General features: G+C 39.7%; 1 protein-coding gene across 1 annotated transcript in view; it reads right to left on the minus strand.

The window, feature by feature from the left end:
* Positions 1–698: 698 nt before the first annotated feature.
* Positions 699–18,549, minus strand: part of mtnr1bb (melatonin receptor 1Bb) — a 30,263-nt gene continuing 12,412 nt past the window's right edge. Inside the window, exons 2-4 of the mRNA XM_027273274.1 lie at positions 2,179–2,297; positions 1,739–2,083; positions 699–1,121 (exon numbers count right to left, since the gene is read on the minus strand). Of these exons, the coding sequence (XP_027129075.1) occupies positions 699–1,121; positions 1,739–2,083; positions 2,179–2,297 (887 nt within the window). The remainder of the gene's footprint in view (positions 1,122–1,738; positions 2,084–2,178; positions 2,298–18,549) is intronic.

Genomic DNA, 18,549 nt, shown 5'->3' on the forward strand with positions numbered 1-18,549 from the left:
GATTTGGTGTCCATGACTTGTGTCCATTGTGACTTAATTTCCTGAATGAAAGTTATTACTAAGTTGTCTTTTCTTGTTGTTTGCAGTGCAAGCGGGTCAGACCAGGCAGCGTGAAGTGTAATGCTGCTGCCTGGTGTAGGTAAAGTGTGCGATAGACACGCTGACATTATCTCCTCTTGTACTAATCTAGCATTCAGTTGAGGCGAGTTGAACTATTTGAGGCTTTCGAAGTTACTAAAGAGAGGTGTATGTTTACCCAGTTTTGTGAAATATGTCTAGGAGTCTACAGCAGCAGACATTTAAGGATATTACATTTTTTATTAAATATTTATGTACCATTCAGATTATTCATAGAGTAAGAGCAAAATGAAAATGCAGTGCATGGCTCAGTTCTCCCAACAGCTCTATAAATATTTGTTGATTCTTAGTCGTTGAGAATCACAGAGGAAACTCTGTTTAGCACTTTAGCAAAGTTAATGGGGAGTTAATCCTCCAAATGATGAACTCATGATATTAATTACATAATTAACACAACTTCACCATTAATAATACTACAGAAAAAACATATCCACATGTTCATCTGGGCCCCGAGCCATGTATTTCAGTTTCACTTGTGAATTGATACTCTTTAGCTGCACTAGCGTCTGAATGTCACATAAAAACAGGAATTACCATTTACCAGGCTCAAAGATCCAGGTTCATTCTTTGTTTGTGCGTGCTGCTCCTGACTCGTTGTTATTGAGCGGTGGAGGTGGTGACTGCTTGCTCCTCATGCTCCGGCCGTCCGTTGCAGCCCGCGAAGTCTCTGTCACAAAAAGTCGCGTCACCCATACGGAGGTGACAATGCGTTTGTACTCATTCCTGAAATTCCTGTTGAGTAAGCCATATATAATGGCATTCAGACAGCTATTAAAGTAGGCCATGAAGTAGCTGACCACAAAAAGCCACTCAGGGATATGGGGTGCCACATGGGATGGATCTATGGCCACCGCCAAGCCGATCAGGTTAAGTGGAGCCCAGCAGATGGCAAACAGCACAAAGACCACGAACATGGTGATGAAATTCCGCAAGTCACTTGGCCTGAGGCGAGGGCTCTCCTCTGTCTTCACTTTGCGTCGCACCTGGATGATGTAAACACATAAAATAGAAATCAGACTGTCAATGATCCCAGAAGACTGCTGCCTCTATCTTACACACACGCAGGCCCATGCATACAGTAACATCCATGCATGCTCGCTTGCAGATATCCACACAGAAACTCTCCAGGGATCCCATCCATCTTCCTGTCTGTGATATCTCAGTTTATTTCACAGGACTGAGTTTTAATATCTACACTTTACTCTAGCTTACTGGTAATTAAAGATCAAATTAAAGATTAAAATGCTCAACTCCAGTTATATGGCAAAAAAGATTTCAGTGGTGGGATGATGTACTGTATTTTGTGAGTGTATTCTGGCATTTAAAAATCACACTGATTCATCCAGTAGGATCAACAATTAAGGATCAACATTCTTAAACTTGGAATAACCATTTTCTACATACTAGGTCCAATTTAGATTAACCCTAGAAGGCTGATGGATCTTCTTATTGTTTGACCCAAGGGATGTTCTTTACTGCTAATGATATGCAGGTTTATTTGGCTGGTTGTTACTGTATCATGCTATTCAAGTCCCCCTATTAACCCCATGTGTGTGCCTGTAAAGACATAAATAACCATGTAGAGCTGCAGAAGACTGACCTGAATCACAAGCACCCAGATGCGTAGATAACAGAAGGTAACCACTGCAATGGGAACCAAGAAGTGAACCACTACTACTGCCACTGTGTAGGAACTGCTGACATTCTGGGCAAAGGTGCAAGAGTATACCCGCGGGTCGTAGCGCAAGGAGCCAACAAAGAAATTGGGGATAATGGCCACAATTGTAAGCACCCAAATTAAGGCAACAAACAGCAGAGTGTTGCGATAGCTGTACAGCCGACTGTAAGAGAATGAGTGACAGATGTAGCAGTATCTGTTCACTGCAATTCCAGTGATGTTGAAAATGGAGCCGATGACACTCAGCCCCATCAGGAAACCACTGACCTGAACAGAAAGAAAGGAGTTTTTGTGTTAGACTTGGGAGGTTTACTCTTTTATTGGAAGTAAAGTGAAACATACAGTGACTGATGTGGTCTTACCATGCATTGTGTGTTTCCCAGTGCCCATCCATCGTGGAAGAGAGCATAGAGAACCAAGGGGTAGGGGTAGAAGGCTACCACAAGGTCAGCAAATGCCAAACTGACCACAAACACATTACCTGCAGAGGAAGACACAAAGAGACAGCGCTTAAGTAACCTCTTTTAAATATAATTGCAGCAACTTGATCTCTAATTATGAGTCGCATGTATTATTAATGCTGACACACCATAATTATACTGTTCCGTTAACACTGCATTCACCCTCTAATGTGGCTTTGATGCTTTGGCCTTCTCATCTCAGCACAATGAATTTGCCTGCATGTGCTCAGCCAAGATAAGTGCATTCAACCCTGGTGGCACATTCCAGGCAGAAGTAGCATTTATCCACTTTTCGAGATTGTTGGTTGAGAGGGCCGAGATCGCATACCAAAGGTTTGTAGCGTCTGGACCACAGCCGACTGCCTCAACCTGGACAAAGTTTTATCAGGGATGGCAGAGTCGCTGTGTTTTGACAGAGTGGAGGGACAAGCTTGTGGACACAGCTCTTGAGCTCCTGCGACACTGGACCATGCAGGTCTTTTTTTTCATCTAGCTGATCCACAGCCTAATCCAAAATGCGGCCTCTGGTTCACACAATCCAGTGGGCATCAGCTGCTCCATTCTTGCTTCAGTGCTTGTGGCTCATTCGTCGGCTACCTGGGCTAGGGGTTGACTCATAACATCCAATTATACTGGTTGGAGTACAAAACAGCAATTACAACTTCTCATTTCTCACTCTCCCAACATGCTCACGCCAATGCTCACGCCAGCGCCAATGCCACAGCTCCTTATAATTTTGAGCTTTAGTGAGATCTAATGTTCATGTGTTCTTGTTGAGGTGGCTCTATAACAACAACAAAGTAGGAGCAGCTGGAGCCATATTTCAGGTTTATTTGTTAGAAACAACATAGATGCCCTTACAGAGTTCAAGATATATTAGAGCAGAGCATTGATCAGTCGTACTGTGTTGCATCTTGTCTATCTTATATATGTGACTCACTTAATGTTTCATGTACAGATGCCTGTAGAGGTTATTTGCACAATGCACAAACAACAATTACAGATCATTTGCATATTCGTCAGGAGGGACCAGAAGTACTGGAGGGACCCACGATTATGGTTTAGGGCGTGGCAGAGGAGGAAGGCATCTCTCTCTCAGTGTGATTGTGGATACTCACAGTGTTTTGTATAATCCATCTGTTCAAAGCATGTGTGTGCATGATACATAGGGCACTGGAGCTTTATTTATAGGTATACCAAGCAGGTTGTACACATCTGTTTTTGTACCAACAGTATGTGCACATGTAGCTTTGGTGTGTGGATGTCAACCTAGAACTGTCACTATGCACCATGATGCATAAAGTGGAGACAGAAATTCAGCACCTCTGGTACAAGGGCATCAGTTCTCTCCTTCTGTGAAGAAATTACTATGGACTCCTTTCCTTTCCATTAAAATATCAGAGTGCACAGAACACTCCACTCCTGATAGAAAGCAATGGATGGGATTTTATTGGTCATTGGAGTCCAGATCTACTTCAACAACACTAATCAGATCTAATATATTGTATAATATAAAAACAGCACCTTGTACAGTTGTACTTCATTTCCACATGTAATATTAAAACTCTTTGAGGGTTTAACACCCTGAACTGTGAATAAATGCAAAAAGACATGAAGAGTGCATACGCCTTAACGCCTTAAAATGTGCATTTCCAAATCAACACAGTATTGATGTTTCGGCACAGTTTAAACAGTCTTTCAGAAGAAGCAGAAATACGCGTCCTCTCTTGTGATTTGGAATAATTAGGATCCATGTCCCATGTGGGACAAACCAACCAAACTAAGCACATGAGGCTTGTGCATTGATTTCAGCTGACACAACATGCATCTTCATACCCATCAACTTGCTCATATTCGGTCATTTTTGGTTATGTCTGTTTTTCCTACATATAATGATATCACACCCATGAATGTGGCCAGAACCATTTGCTTCTGAAGAACGCTTTTTGAAGGGTTGCATTAAACAGATTATGTGAATTGGCTAGTCTCTTAAAAGTGAGATACATTATGTGTATGTGTTTCTAAGAGTAACATTTAGGTCACCAAATCCTCCTCTCCAAGCTATGTAGATGTGATGTATAAATAGTGATTAATTAAGCATCTCTACCTAGCTTTAATTAGGAGTTTAGTACGGAGTGTTCACAGCCCTCCACACCTGTCTGGACGTGTGATTATATGTCTATTTGTGTATACATTGATACCAGAGGCTGGTCTGAAGTTACAGAAAGTAAGACACTTCAGAAAATCAACTTATGCTAAGTCTAATATCTTGAGTATATCTCAGGACTTTTATGGTGGAAGTTGGGCTGTAAAGTTAAAGTAAGCAACATTTTTGTACCTGTTACAAAACAGAAATTTATTTTCAACATTTATATAAATGTGAAAACCTGTCCAGGCTTTTTCAATTTCATCAAAATGGTAAATGGACTGTACTTATAGCATCTTTCTTGACCACTCAAGGCACTTTTACACTACACATCACATACTCTGATGGCATTGGCTGTCATGCAAGATGCCAACTGCATCAGCAGTTTGGGTTTCAGTATTTTGCCAAGGACACTTCAAAAAGCAGACTACTTTCACTATTATTATATACTAATAGTTCTACTGCTCTCATTGGACTTTGCATTACTTTGTTGTGTATAGCTGACCTATGATTCATCTGGTATAAGTGGACCTTGGCATGAAGATACAGACTGTCCTTTTTCTCCCCCCCTCCCTGCTACCTGTCACCATTACCGGAGATTACATGAATTCACCTGCTGGGGAGAGCCTGATGTGTCTGGCTTGTATCCTGTCTACCATGTTGCGAACTCCACAGCTCACTTTTGACCTGACCTCCTATGGACAGCCTATCCTGTCATTGTTCCAAGATTTTTTTAAATACATCTTTTTCTCATTAAAAATGTTTGAATGTTTTCTCAGTGGCAGGTTCTAAGGTTAGAACCCTCAGAGAAAAAGAGGGTTAAAGGTGAAACTCTTATAGAGAAGCTGTTTTTAGAACCCCTATGTTGTTTCTACAGTATGGGGGTTCTCACTAAAAGGGTTCTCAGTCTACAACGCCAATCTACAAGGGTTCTTTGTAGAACCTCTCAAAGATGGTTCTTGGTGGAGGTTCCAGGCTTTAACCAATTATGTTGGGTTTGAGGAAGAACCCTTTTCTCCTGTAGAGATGTGGCAAAGAACCTTACATGGTTCTAGTTGGCACCTTTATTTGTAAGAGTGTAGCAAATGTACTTGCACCCATCTGTGTGCCCATGGGCATGCTTGTCTTAAATGAGGTGTGGTCAGACTTATTGTTGGCATCTTACTATCTTAAAGCACTAGAGAGCGAATGCGTCATTGACCAACAAAAACCTGATCAGCGGTGCAGTATTTTTCTGCTATTTAAAGGGTGCATTATTCAGATAGTTCACAATGTTGTCTTTTTACACAAACAGGGACACACAGCAGTGCTCCTCAGCTACAGTTCAATGTTAAAGCCATTTTTTGGTTTATGGAAATGTAATAATGTGACCTAATAATTAGTGAATGTCCATCCGTCCAGCCAATATCTGTAGGCACTTATCCTCACCAGGGTCATGGGGGCTGGAGCCTATCCTAGCTGATTTTGGCCAAGAGAGTACAGAGACAAACACACTATGGGCAATTTTTTTTTTTGAAATTCATTTTTTCAAAGTTGTTCTGAAAAACACAGCAGATTTCTACCCATTCAAAGCATCACCTCTGAATGCTCTGACAGTTAAATATCAGTGCATTTGCTCATATGCGTTCAGACAGACAGTGTGGATGGAAGAGGCATCTATGTGTGAATTGGTATTTCTGTGATTTGGGGTCATATGTTTTATTTTTTTGAGCACTTTTTACATGTGGCACTGCAGCTCTACCTTCTTTTGCAAGATGAAAAGTAAGGGGTCTGCAAAGTTCTTTTGAAATATTCCTGCGTGTACAAAGTTTATAGCAATCCATCCAATAGTACAGAGTACGAATTATCCCTTTGGACTAAATTGCATGACAATACATTGAATCCTGTTAACACACAAACACTGAGTAATATACGTTGTAAATACAGCTAGGAAATGGTCTAACCACACTTTGTCCTTAAAATGTAGAATTAAGAGTAAATTTATATGGAATATGTGATATGTGATATGTGATATAAATTGATATTCACCAGGGAATTCTAATATCACTCTAATGATCATTTGATATTCACCAGGGAATTCTAATATCACTCTAATGATCATTTAATGCAATTACCATTTATAGATAGCTCAGCCTGTGTGTGTGTGTGTGTGTGTGTGTGTGTGTGTGTGTGTGTGTGTGTGTGTGTGTGTGTGTGTGTGTGTGTGTCTGTGTGTGTGTAATGTAATGATGACAAATGCACCATAGCATCTCCAATCAGTCTGTCAAGTCTTCATAATCCAATACTGTTCATTCTTTCCACACGAAACAGGGAGAAAGAATACAGAATGGTGAAAAGGTGGATGACGTGTATCTTTTATGAAAACCTAAATACGAATCTTTTCATTGCAGGACTCTTCAGACATGATGTTCTTTTTAATGTCTCTGTGTGTGTGTGCTTGTATGTGTGTGGGCATGCTTGTCCTATTTCAATAAATGAATATAGACAATGAAGAAAGACAGATATAAAGGGTAGAGGTAGAGGTGGAGGTGGAGGTGGAGCTTTTGCACACATACACACAAAGTGCAGACAGCAGAAAAGATTAGACTTCCTGTGCCATAATGTCACCTTGAGGCTTCAGCAGTCCTTACAGAGTTTTGAGTCTTCATTCAAACTTTACGTCTTCTTTCAGAACGCCTGCTACTAGTACCATGCAGAAGAAACACTACTGCATGTACTGTTCTTCATCTTCATTTTCATTTCATGGTGATGGGATAATCAAAATATAGTGATGTTAGCTATAGTAGTGGGAGAATCGCAGTCTGGCTCTCACTATTGTTATTATTTATTATTAATTATTATTATTATTCTTATTATTATTATTATCCTCATATATTCTCCCTCTTTAAATTGTACTAGTTGTGGCAGTTGGATGTCCATTTCTGTGTCTCAGAGGACGTTTTTGCTCATTGTGGGAATTGTTGCATCTCTGTAAATAATATAGAGTACGGTGTAGACTTGGTCTGTATGGAAAGCTGAGATAACCTGTTAGGATTTGGCATTCTGTAAATAAATAAAATAAGTTTTGTGCTGACAGCCGTCTGCTATAGATAACACACTGACTATGGATACATCCTTCATACAACCGCACTACAAAGTACACAAACTATCCCTTTAATAACAATATAACATATATAACATATTATTGGTCTTAGTTATCCAAACTATCATCTTGCTTTCGCAGCATCATTTTTGGTTAGGCTTTTTTTGTTAGGCTGATAATACATCTCGTTAATCACTGCTCAAGTTTTGGATCAGTAGCTAATAAAATTTTTATGGGCTTTGTAAAAATGTATCCTCCAACAACTGCACTCAGCAATTAAAGCCCATTTTGAGTGATGCACTGATCGGCCTGCCAGGAGAATGATATCATTTTAATGTTGGTTGTTGTGCCATTAAGTTGTTAATTAGACAGTGAAACTTTTCAAATGATTTGAAGGATCATCCGTTGTGCAATCAAAGTTAATGTGCAAAGGCAGCCAGGCACAGAAAAGAAAATCTTTTAGTTTTCAAGAAATGAGACACTTTCTTTTGAATTGTCTTCTGACTGATTCAGAAGTTATTCTCCAAACATCATAACTCAAACCTTGGAAAAGTTTTGCTTCCAAAAAGTTTGCAAATCAGAAATAATAATGACGCATCTGTTTCAGCTGCACGCACTTATGTTTTAAAGCATTTGGACAATTTTCACGCAGCTGTCAGAGACACAGTCACTACATCTAAAGTGGTAAATATCTCAGATGTATTGCCATGTCATCACACTACACATGTGTACAGCCCAGATGATGCTCTTCTTCTGTAATCATTGTGCCCTAAATCAGGTTTCAGGTAGTTCTGCCAAAATTCTAGCAGCATTGTTTAACAGAGAAGTGCAGTTATGTTTATTCATGAATGTTAGAGGGGTTTATTTGAGAGGTAATTCAAAGGAAAGCAGACAACATGGTGTTAAATGTGATGAGTGAATATTATCAGGTGCGATGGTGTCATAAAGAAGAGATAAAGGAGATTTGTTTACTCAAACACGCCACTAATGGCCACGTATCGGGACTGTTATAAAGCTGTAAAAGACAGATGGTAATAAGTATAAAATGAAATTTAAAAAATAATAAATCTCTGTGATAGAGGCTGCAGCTGTTTGTGACTTCTATGACCACGCAATGCTGCTAATGCACATGGGTTAAATAAGATGCCATTCCCACATGTGCATTGGCTCTGGCATGGTCCCAGGAAATCTGTGTGTGTGTGTGTGTGTGTGTGTGTGTGTGCGCGCAGTAGCTAGTTTGCTTAATTTGATCTGCTATCAGACTGACAGAGAGCAGCTCAGCAAACAAGTGTTTCACATGTGGAAAGCACACACAAGGTTAGGACTGCATGATAACACACCTATGAGAATTTCTGAACCATCTGTTCCCTAAAGCTGTGGATTATGATGATGACCACATTTCATAATTATTCACACTGTAGATGAGAATGGAAGCTTAAATTGTTTTCAGGCTTTAGAGCAATGTAAACTATAGTTAGATTACACTACAGCTTCATTTACCCGGAAGCCTCTGGGAATAGAGTGTAATTTGGACAACCGACTGTTCAGACACCTTGATTTTTTATTTATTTCTTATTTCCAGATGAAAGCATACACACAGTCTGAGGTGTTGAGTTTAATTTGCAGTAGCGACCTTTTCTGTTGCACCAATCAAAGAGGCAATGAACAAACATGCATAGTAAATAGCCTTCTTTGCACCGCTGTATTTTTTTTTCTTTTTCATGCCTAATGGGGGGATTGGATGTTAAAAAAGAAGAACAGCTCTTCACAGGGTTATTCACGTGTACATAATTGTATATGGAAATGTTAACTGAAGTGTAGTCTTCTTTTTCAAAGGAATTTGTGAATGATTATTGTAATAAAAAACACATTCTATTTCCCTTACATTTCTGTTTGCAGTTTGCAGAGATTGCAATGATTTTCCTCTTATTTGCTTTTTTTAATGTCTTCACCGTGGGAGGACCTGCAAGGCAGATTTGCCTTGTCTGCATTTAAATTTGTTTTCAGCGGAGGGACGGAGGCAAAAAATAAATAAATAAATAAATAAATAGATGGTAAAGGAATGATGACAGGAAATGGGGAGTGAATCCAGAAAGGAGCCATTTGGAGGGAAAAGTGGTCAGGCATGATAAAAGCTGCCCTTTCATGTGGAAAAGTCTTAAAAGTGGAGAGCCTTTCTCATTTAAGGAGGGTAAATGATACAATTCCCACAAGATGTGATCTGAGCAATTAACAGCCCTGTTATTTTGTAACAAAGCTGTCACCTCTGTTCATTTCTTCAATCGGTTAAATGGAAGAACACGACACAAAGGAAGAAAAAAGGCGACGTCTGACTCAGTCCACGGAGATAAATGAACAAAGCCGCCAACAGGAAATCGAAAATTAGGAAGATGGTGAAAATAAAAGGAGGTTAAAGGTCAGCAGGGGATGGGAGTGTTATCAGCGAACAAAGGGAAAGAGAATAAGATAATGACAGAACAAGATAGATAAAAGAGTAAAACATTATCTCATGGTTTTGTAGGCAAAGCAGTGAAAGAGCTTGTCATCACCGTTATACATCAGAGTGCTTTTTCTCAGCGTGCCGGCAGTTTCCTCACTCCACTGCCCTGCCAACTGCCTGGTCATACATGTCAGCCTCAGTTTGGCCCAGCTGACTCCACCAGGGAAATAAAGGCAAGCCTTCTGCTTCCAACACTGTCTCTTCTTTATTTGATCTATCCACTTAGCTGCTCTTCAAATTTCTCGTCTACCAAGTGACCCAATAACCTGTCTTCCTCGCCACGGTTGAATGCATCTCTCAAAGGCAGATGATCAAGCTTTGTTGCCAGTCTAAAATGGACTGGACGCATGTTTGCCTACTACTGTGTGAAGAAAACGACCCCAAAGGCTCCACATTTCAAAGGAGTTTACAGAAGAAGAGGAACACCAGCAAACTTTGAGCCTATTTGCTTGAAATTGATAGCAGCTTCAATCTATACAGTGAGTTAAACTTTACACTCTGGTAGCTTACAGCAAGGACACATATAGCCTGCAGTACAAAATATCCAAATCTTGGAAGTTGTCAGCCTTATATGACAAACATGCAAACATGTAAACACTAGCATGGCTAACCAACTTTGCTTTTCCAACACATTTTGCTTGGCATGACGTTTGACATGTCTGACACAGCAGTATTCTGTCTGAAGTGCGGAGGGGAAAAGTCATTCTGGAAGAGTTAATTTGTATAAACATCCCCGGGGTAACAATTTAATTAGAAATGTGCAGCAATTTATCCAATAAGAGATGTAACGAGTCTTTTCAATTTGACCGTCTTAATTTACCTGGAGGTTAGTGCTGGACTCTAGCTAGCTGAATATGTCATTGCACATTTGGATTGGCAGCAGATTGATTAAAAAAAGTCAGTGAGTTTCTCTCTGAGTCGGTAAATTGTAATTACAATGTGCACTGTGTTTTACGTTCTTTAAACAGGATTGGAAATTAGTGTTGGCCACCGACCAAATGTGTAAAAGTGAGTATTTCACTCTGAGATTTTAAGCAGAAGAGACAGAAAAACAATGTGACATTACATCACAGGGGTTAAAAAAAATCTGTAGAGAAACCTTCTAGAACGAGACACAGACCAAAGAAAGTCATTGAGAAGAAAAACCTGTTTTTGAGGCGACTTGACAGATGTGTTCAGTATGTTGTCAGCATGCCAAGAGAACTAATGGTTTCATTAGTGGGACTAAAAAAACAAAAAAATACAAAACCATAAAATACCACAATTGTCCAAGTCCACATCCAGATAAGAAAGATCGTACGGGGAAAGTCAGCCCCGGAGGATACAGCTGCCATGAAGGCACTAACCTGCAAGAAAACAGCTGAGGTGGAGAAGATAAGCATGCTGTTAAACAATGCTCACACAATCACGAAAAAAAGGAAGGCCATTTCGTTTAATTAAGTTCTTTTTTTTTTCTACTTAATTGTTGAATCAAATTAAAGAGGGACGCTCAGGAAAGCACCACGAAAATTTGAGAACATTAAACTGGGACTGTCGACGGGGATGCTCAATTCATCAAATGTGACTAAAGTCTAATATTCAGTGTAATCAGTTTCTAATTCGATGTTTGATTGAATAAATGAGTTGCTGGCTGTCGCCACAACTACGAGATGAAGTTGGTGGAACCTCTGCTGCTAACTGCTTTCCTGCATACAACTTTTGAATTCCTGCATGCAGACAGATCGGTCCATTCTCTCCATGGCTTCACACCCCAGACCATATCATACTGCACAGACTGGCTCATGATGTCACCAACGCAAGATGGCAGTGCCTATATATATTTTTTAACATAAAAGCAAGCTTATTCTAGTCATCACCCAAAATGAAATAATGAAAATGAGGAAAGTGTGTAGGAAGTAGCTGCTGAATATTTTAGTCAATATAATTCAGCCGTTGGTCGGCCTCTGCTTTGAAGACAATTTTTGCAATGAAGCTCTTCCTTTAGCTGCCTCCCTCAGGTCTCTTTCTCCTCCTCCGTCTCCTCCCTTTGGGTGGAACTGTCACAGGTTGTTTACTGTGTAAACAATGTGGAACTATAATTCCACATTATATTCATTATATACATAGATCATAAGTAAGCACAGCCGATGATTACCATGCCGCAGCGTTGGGCAACTAGCTCCGAGTTATCCGAGTTTGCAATATGATGAAACTAGTAATAAACGTTTCCACAGTAGGAGCATAAAAGGAATCTATGTAACTTATATAAACAGCAAATAAACCCTCAAAACACACATCGCAGGTATCATAAAAGTATTGTTTTTATTGTTGCAGTTACTTTTCTTACTTCTTTTCCCTTTATTGAATGTTTTATATATTTATATGCACGTTTCATTCCCTGAAAAAAATAACTATTTGATATACTGTCACATCACTTTCCTAATATACTTGGAGAGATTTTAAGGCACAACACAACACACTGACTGCAAAAAACAAACACAACCCTCCCTTACTCCAAAAAACTGAGAACCAATTAAGGAACTGCCGTGCAGAATAAACGTAGTTTCTGTGCAGAGTGAATCAACTCCATAACGGTAAAAAACAACTTAAATCATGTCCAGTCAGGCACAAAGAAAGTAAGAAGACGTAGAGGTAAATAGTGCAGAGTTCGTCCTAAACTGAAGCACTGCATGAAAAGAATGGCGGCAATAAAAATAGATGCATTATTGTTTGCACAGTTATAAGAATGAATAATAAATATTCAAATCTAATAATACTCGTTTTTGTTTTCATTTAGTCCTAGTGAGTCCCATGTGTGTATTTTCATTATGCCTATCTTAATATGCAAATAAAGGATCTGTTTGGCCCCTGCACTCGGACTATGCATATTCAACTACAATCAATAGCTGTACTCAGTAGATGGGACAAAGGGTCACATTTCTGCCCTTTCTGCTGTCATACTTGGAAAGAATGACCCTGCTGGAACTAACTTATCAAAGTCACTTGTGGTTGTGGTTTGTGTGAGCGTCAGGGTGGGCTGCTTGTGTATGATATAAGATGAATGTTGATCTTACTGATGGCACATTAATCCGAATACCAGTTTATGGTAAACATGCTGCTGCTCCAGTTTATGCAGAAGTGTGTGTGTGTGTGCAGTTTTGTGCAGCTGGGCTGAATTGCTCGTACATGTGCAAATGATGCCTCAAATAATACGGCCATGCATACATTAAATTATTTCTAATGTTATCTGTTATGTGTGGGATGGTAAAAGAAGACATGCACCACAATCATCTGGGATATTTCTTCAAATATGTCTGCAGAAAATTGATTCATACCATGCAGGGACTCCATGACAAATGGGAATGGCGAGTGACCAAAGAACTTATTTTTAAAATGACAGATCTTGAGTTCAATTATTATGCCACATTAAAAAAAATCATGGTACAATGCACATGATACGCAACCAAGTGTTATTAATGTCACAGACAGAATTATATATTGCCCTGGGTGTGGGCTATGCTATTAAAGTTATAGAAGCAAAATTATACATTTAGATTGTAGTGCAGCAATAGTGAGGATATTAAATTGACATAAATTGGACTACATGACAAATTTGTTTCCAATGGAACACATTTACCCTGTGAGTGACATAACATTGTCCCTGGAAATTATCGGTAGAACAGGACGATTTGCGAGCAGACTGAATAGAATATAACTAAAGAACAACACAGACAAGATCAGGAAATTAAAAACACACAGGTAGCACATGGTGTGAACATTACACAAGGTGATGCACTGAGCAGACAGATGGTTCTGTATCATATGATAACATGACCCTATTACCACATGAGGGCTTGCAGAGTTGGAGTTACATCAGAGAAAAGGTCTGAAAGAAGAATCTTCCAGTTTCGAGGTCTTCACTGTATTACAAATCAAAATATCTCTTTTTGTTTCTGTACTGAGGATACGTCACTCCTCGGCCTGAAAGCTGTGCTTAGTTTTAAAGCACAATGAGAGGAGAGTGTGTGTTTGCAGTTGGATAATTAGTCCTTCCAGTACATATGGCTGTATTGTGTCCGGGTACGTGCTCGGGGGCTTGTTTTGGCCTCATGCTGTAGGAGAAAGTCAGCATATGGGCAGCATTGGTGGAATTACAATACAGTGTTGTGATGTGCTAAAGAGCTTGTCAGGTGAAAGGATGACTGAAGGATTTACAGCTGATGGTTTTATTTCACGGACAGAAAGCCCAGACACTCAGGAAATGTCTTGTAAAAATGTTTTTCTGTGTCACGGCCACGCACCGTGATGCTGAATGGGTTTTGAGCACACAAACCGTTTAACTTGGCTTTGTGTTTATCCTGTTTTGCTGCTGTAATATTTGAAGTAATGCAACATAATTTCACAAATGTATGAAGAGTCAGCGCTCACATTGCATTCAGAACGATGTGTGTAACACCAAAGAAATGAGGCAGGGTGGACAGATGAGCAAACTCATACATAAAACTTCCTAAAAAGCAAAGAAAATCAGGCTGCAACCAGTATATTACACAGTGTGATTAAAGGCATCATCATTTTTGCAATTTGTGGTATTAATGTGAGAACTGTTGCACAAATTTTCAAACTAAAACAAGCATTAGTATACAATCTTACGGTATACGGTATAAGCAGTAGAATAATCGACTGCTGTGTCATGGAAATATGAAATGAACTGTGCAGTGAAAATGGAATAATAACTCTTCAGTGTCCTGGATGTGTTACACAGTAACACTATGTGATGTCTTTTGCCAGGCATTGTGAATATGGTATGAGTCAGAGCCCATGTGAAAATCTCTGACAAAACGGGTACTGCCAAGCGATTTCTCGTGATTTGTCATAGACAGCACAAACTGGGAGGAATTGGCTTGATAAGAGAGCGTCAGCATCAGACATGACAGCACTGGAGACAAACCAGTGACAGTAAAAGACAGAATATGCCAGAACTTAAAGCCAAAGAATTTCAGAATTTCAGAATCAACACTGAACAGACGTTTTTTAGGTGGGGTTACTAGAGAAGGTTGCATGCATTGAAGGCAGTCAGTCTGTGTAATGGAAATGATAATAATAATAGATTTAACTAAAGAAGTAGCCTCCAAGAATACTGTGGATAGTGTGCTTTGCGGGTTATCCAGAGTAACCACGACATTGTTTGTGGAAAGAAATTTTTCGAAATTGTAACAACCAAAAAAAATCTTTTCACTCTGTGGGGTTATGGCAGAAGCTGTGGAGGCAGATATCTCATAGCCTTGACAAATAAAACAGATCTGAGTGGTGATCAGGCCATGGAAGGTAATCAAGACTTTTTGTAAGTAGTCTGAACCGAACCTCTAAGATTAATATTGACACGTTGACATCCAGCAATGGTGTCAGATGCTGACCTGTAAAGCAGGTTCGTAAGTGTATACTGTTGAACTGAATGTGGTGAAAAAGAGAGAGTTCTCAGAACGAACAGAAAACATCTGTGGAATCCAGAAGTTAAGAGGTTGCAGTGAAATGAAAGTTTGGTATTGATCAGAGAGATCACTAAAAAAACATTAGAAGTTTCAAGGACTTGGCGCTGGAAAGTTGAAGTTCATCCAACACGTGTCGTGTATGCTGACACACTCAGGTCAGACAGGAAGCTTAAATTTATCTCTATCTCTCTAAGATCTCTCCAATCTGCTTGTACCTCAGTGATGGAAGACTGCGCTGAGATAATATCAAAGAGCCAGAGATTAAAGCAGGTCTTTGGGGCTCAACAGTTGAAAAGAGCAACTGGTGACACAGTGACCGCACCATGCGTTAATTAGGAGTGAAAAACTTCCCGACTTGCAAAAGGCCTACAAACTAATATACACTCCTCATAACTAAACAACAAAATATAACACTTGCCAGTGTCTTCTGAAATGACAAATATGATCTTTCTAAATGTGAGTGTTTTCTGACCTGCCACAAAGATCTGCTCATGGGTAAGGTCAGGAAGATACTACCAAATTGAATTCAACTGTAATTACTCTCATACAAAACTACAAGAGGTTGCTTGTCAAGCAAATGTTATCATAAGTCAAGTGTTTGAACAAACAGAAAATAAAAGAAGATGAATGGCCAATGAATTTTGTTGTAATAACATCTGGCCCAGATACTGGATTCATGCTTTATCAAAAGAACTGCACATCTTTTGGAACTTTTTGCAAACTCAAACCGGACTAAGGCCACCAGAGCGGTTTCATCCTCACAGGACTTTGCGTATCTGTTCAAACCTTCCTGACAATCTATCTAGTACTTGCAGAGATATTTGAACCTCACACTTTGCAAGGATAAAGTTGGTAAATGGTAAATGGACTTCCTAGTCTTCTCACCACTCGAGGGGCTTTATATCACATTCACCCATTCACATTCATACACTGATGGCACCGGCTGCCATGCAAGGTGCCAACTGCTCATCAGACACTAACCATTCATACACCTTCACACACCGATGGCGCAGCCTTCGGGAACAATTTAGGGTTCAGTATCTTGCCCAAGGACACTTCAACATGCCGACTGTGAATGATATATACTTTCTATTGGTTGTTTGTTCAAACACTTCACGGAGGTCCTTGATTGAACCACTGATCTTCTGATTAGTGGACAACACGCTCTACCTCCTGAGCCACAGCTGACTGCAGTTGTTCCCTGGGTCCTGTTTCCCTAGCTCCACAATATCCACATTAAGGAGACCTTTCAAATGTTTTTATGTTCGCAGAAATGTTTTCCCTATGTCGAATATTCCACAGTGGCTGAACAGTCAAACGACATGCAATGTGCTGACAGCCAGCACACTCTTTTACAAAGTTTCTATCAAGAGACACACATGGCTGGGTAACAGGATGATGAGCCCCATTGGGATGGATCCCCATGCTAACACTGTAACTAAAAACATGAACTACTTTAGGCTCCGCTCATAATTGGAAATGATTGCTGTGCTTCTGTTAAGGGGGTAGTGCATGTACCATTGAATGATGAATTTTCGTGGATGTTCTGCAAACCCAGAAAAGGGAGCATGTTTTCATTAACAGTTATGGCCACGCTCTCTGTCGTGTCTACTGAACGTGAAGGTTTATGCTTGCCTCTTTTTTTCTCTCTCTTTTAGTTCATCTTTGAGGAAAGTTTCAAACCCGTTGACATGTATGTCTGCACTTTCCTCTCTGTGCTGCTGTCAGCAACACCAGCGAAAAATGAGAGACTGTGGTGAAACTCACAGCAGCATAGTGATTTACTGTAGCTTTAGTTGGCAAAGGTGGGAAAATGCAACGCAAATGCTGCCCGTGAGCTCTGTCTGTAGGTTCCCAGCAGTTCAGTCCTCATCATTTGGCTTAAGGTGATGATGTTACTGCTTGCCCGACAGGCCAATCACCAGCTACACTAGCTGCTATCCAACCGAGGGCTGCAGCACCGTCAGCTGCATCCTTTTTTCCTCTGCTTCTCTGTGTTGCATTTCTTTAGTGGAGGACAACATAAAATTTGAACTGCTCTCCAATAAGAAGGGAACATTTACTGATGTCGAAATACTGTTCTGTCACTGGATAATTAAAGTATAGAATCAAACAGCTGGTTGGATAGCAAAGTATATTAAGTTTTATAGATGGGACCTGCCCAGATTTCTCAAGAGTTTGAGTTGACCTGCACACCACTGCACACTTGAACATTGCTTAATAATTCGGACTTGTAAAACTGTTATTACTTATTTAACAATAAGTAATGCAGAATACGCAGAGCAACAATCCCTGGAACGAAAGAAAATGATTCATTAATTCTATAATGTTATCTCCTAATGGGTAAATGCTAAATATGAATACATGCTTTAAATGAAATATTGCACAGAAACAAGCTGTAAACATCATTTAGCACATTATCTCCTCTTAACATTTCCACATGTTGCACAGGAGCACCATTAGCATTCATGTGGAGCTGTGTTTTTGTCACCTGGCAAATGTAAATCCAATATTGTCCTTTCAGCTGTTTTAACCTCCACAAACTGTGGGAACTCCAGGGAGAAATATGTGACTCTTTAGCTGATAAATGCTCCGCTGTGTTCACCGGCTTGTCTCTAACTCTGTCTCTCCGCTGTCTGATGAAGGTATATTTGTGGACGACTGTATGGTGAGTTGTAAAGGTTAACTAAAACAGTAGCACAAAGTAAAAAAAATGAGCTGAAAGACTATATAAAGCTCAGAGGAGCAATCAGGAGTCACATGATAATTCTCTGTGGGTGTCAAGACCAGCAACCAATTTCACATACAGGTAGTTAAGTGATCTATTTTATTTATTCATTTTTATTATCATTGCAAATATATATATTTAAAATGTCATATTAAAAAGTTAATTGTAGCTGCTTTGGACAGCAAAAAGGGTCTTTATAAAACATGTCACCAGTTTCCTTTCCACTGAGTCACAACGTTAATATAACAGCTCTGATGAATGCTTTATTCTCATGGGGCTGAAAGGTGTAATGATTTCCACCAAGTGTAATTGAAAGTGTAATCACTGCTGGATTAATCTGCTGATCAT

Source organism: Larimichthys crocea, chromosome XXII, assembly GCF_000972845.2.
Source record: "Larimichthys crocea isolate SSNF chromosome XXII, L_crocea_2.0, whole genome shotgun sequence".
Classification (NCBI taxonomy): domain Eukaryota; kingdom Metazoa; phylum Chordata; class Actinopteri; family Sciaenidae; genus Larimichthys; species Larimichthys crocea.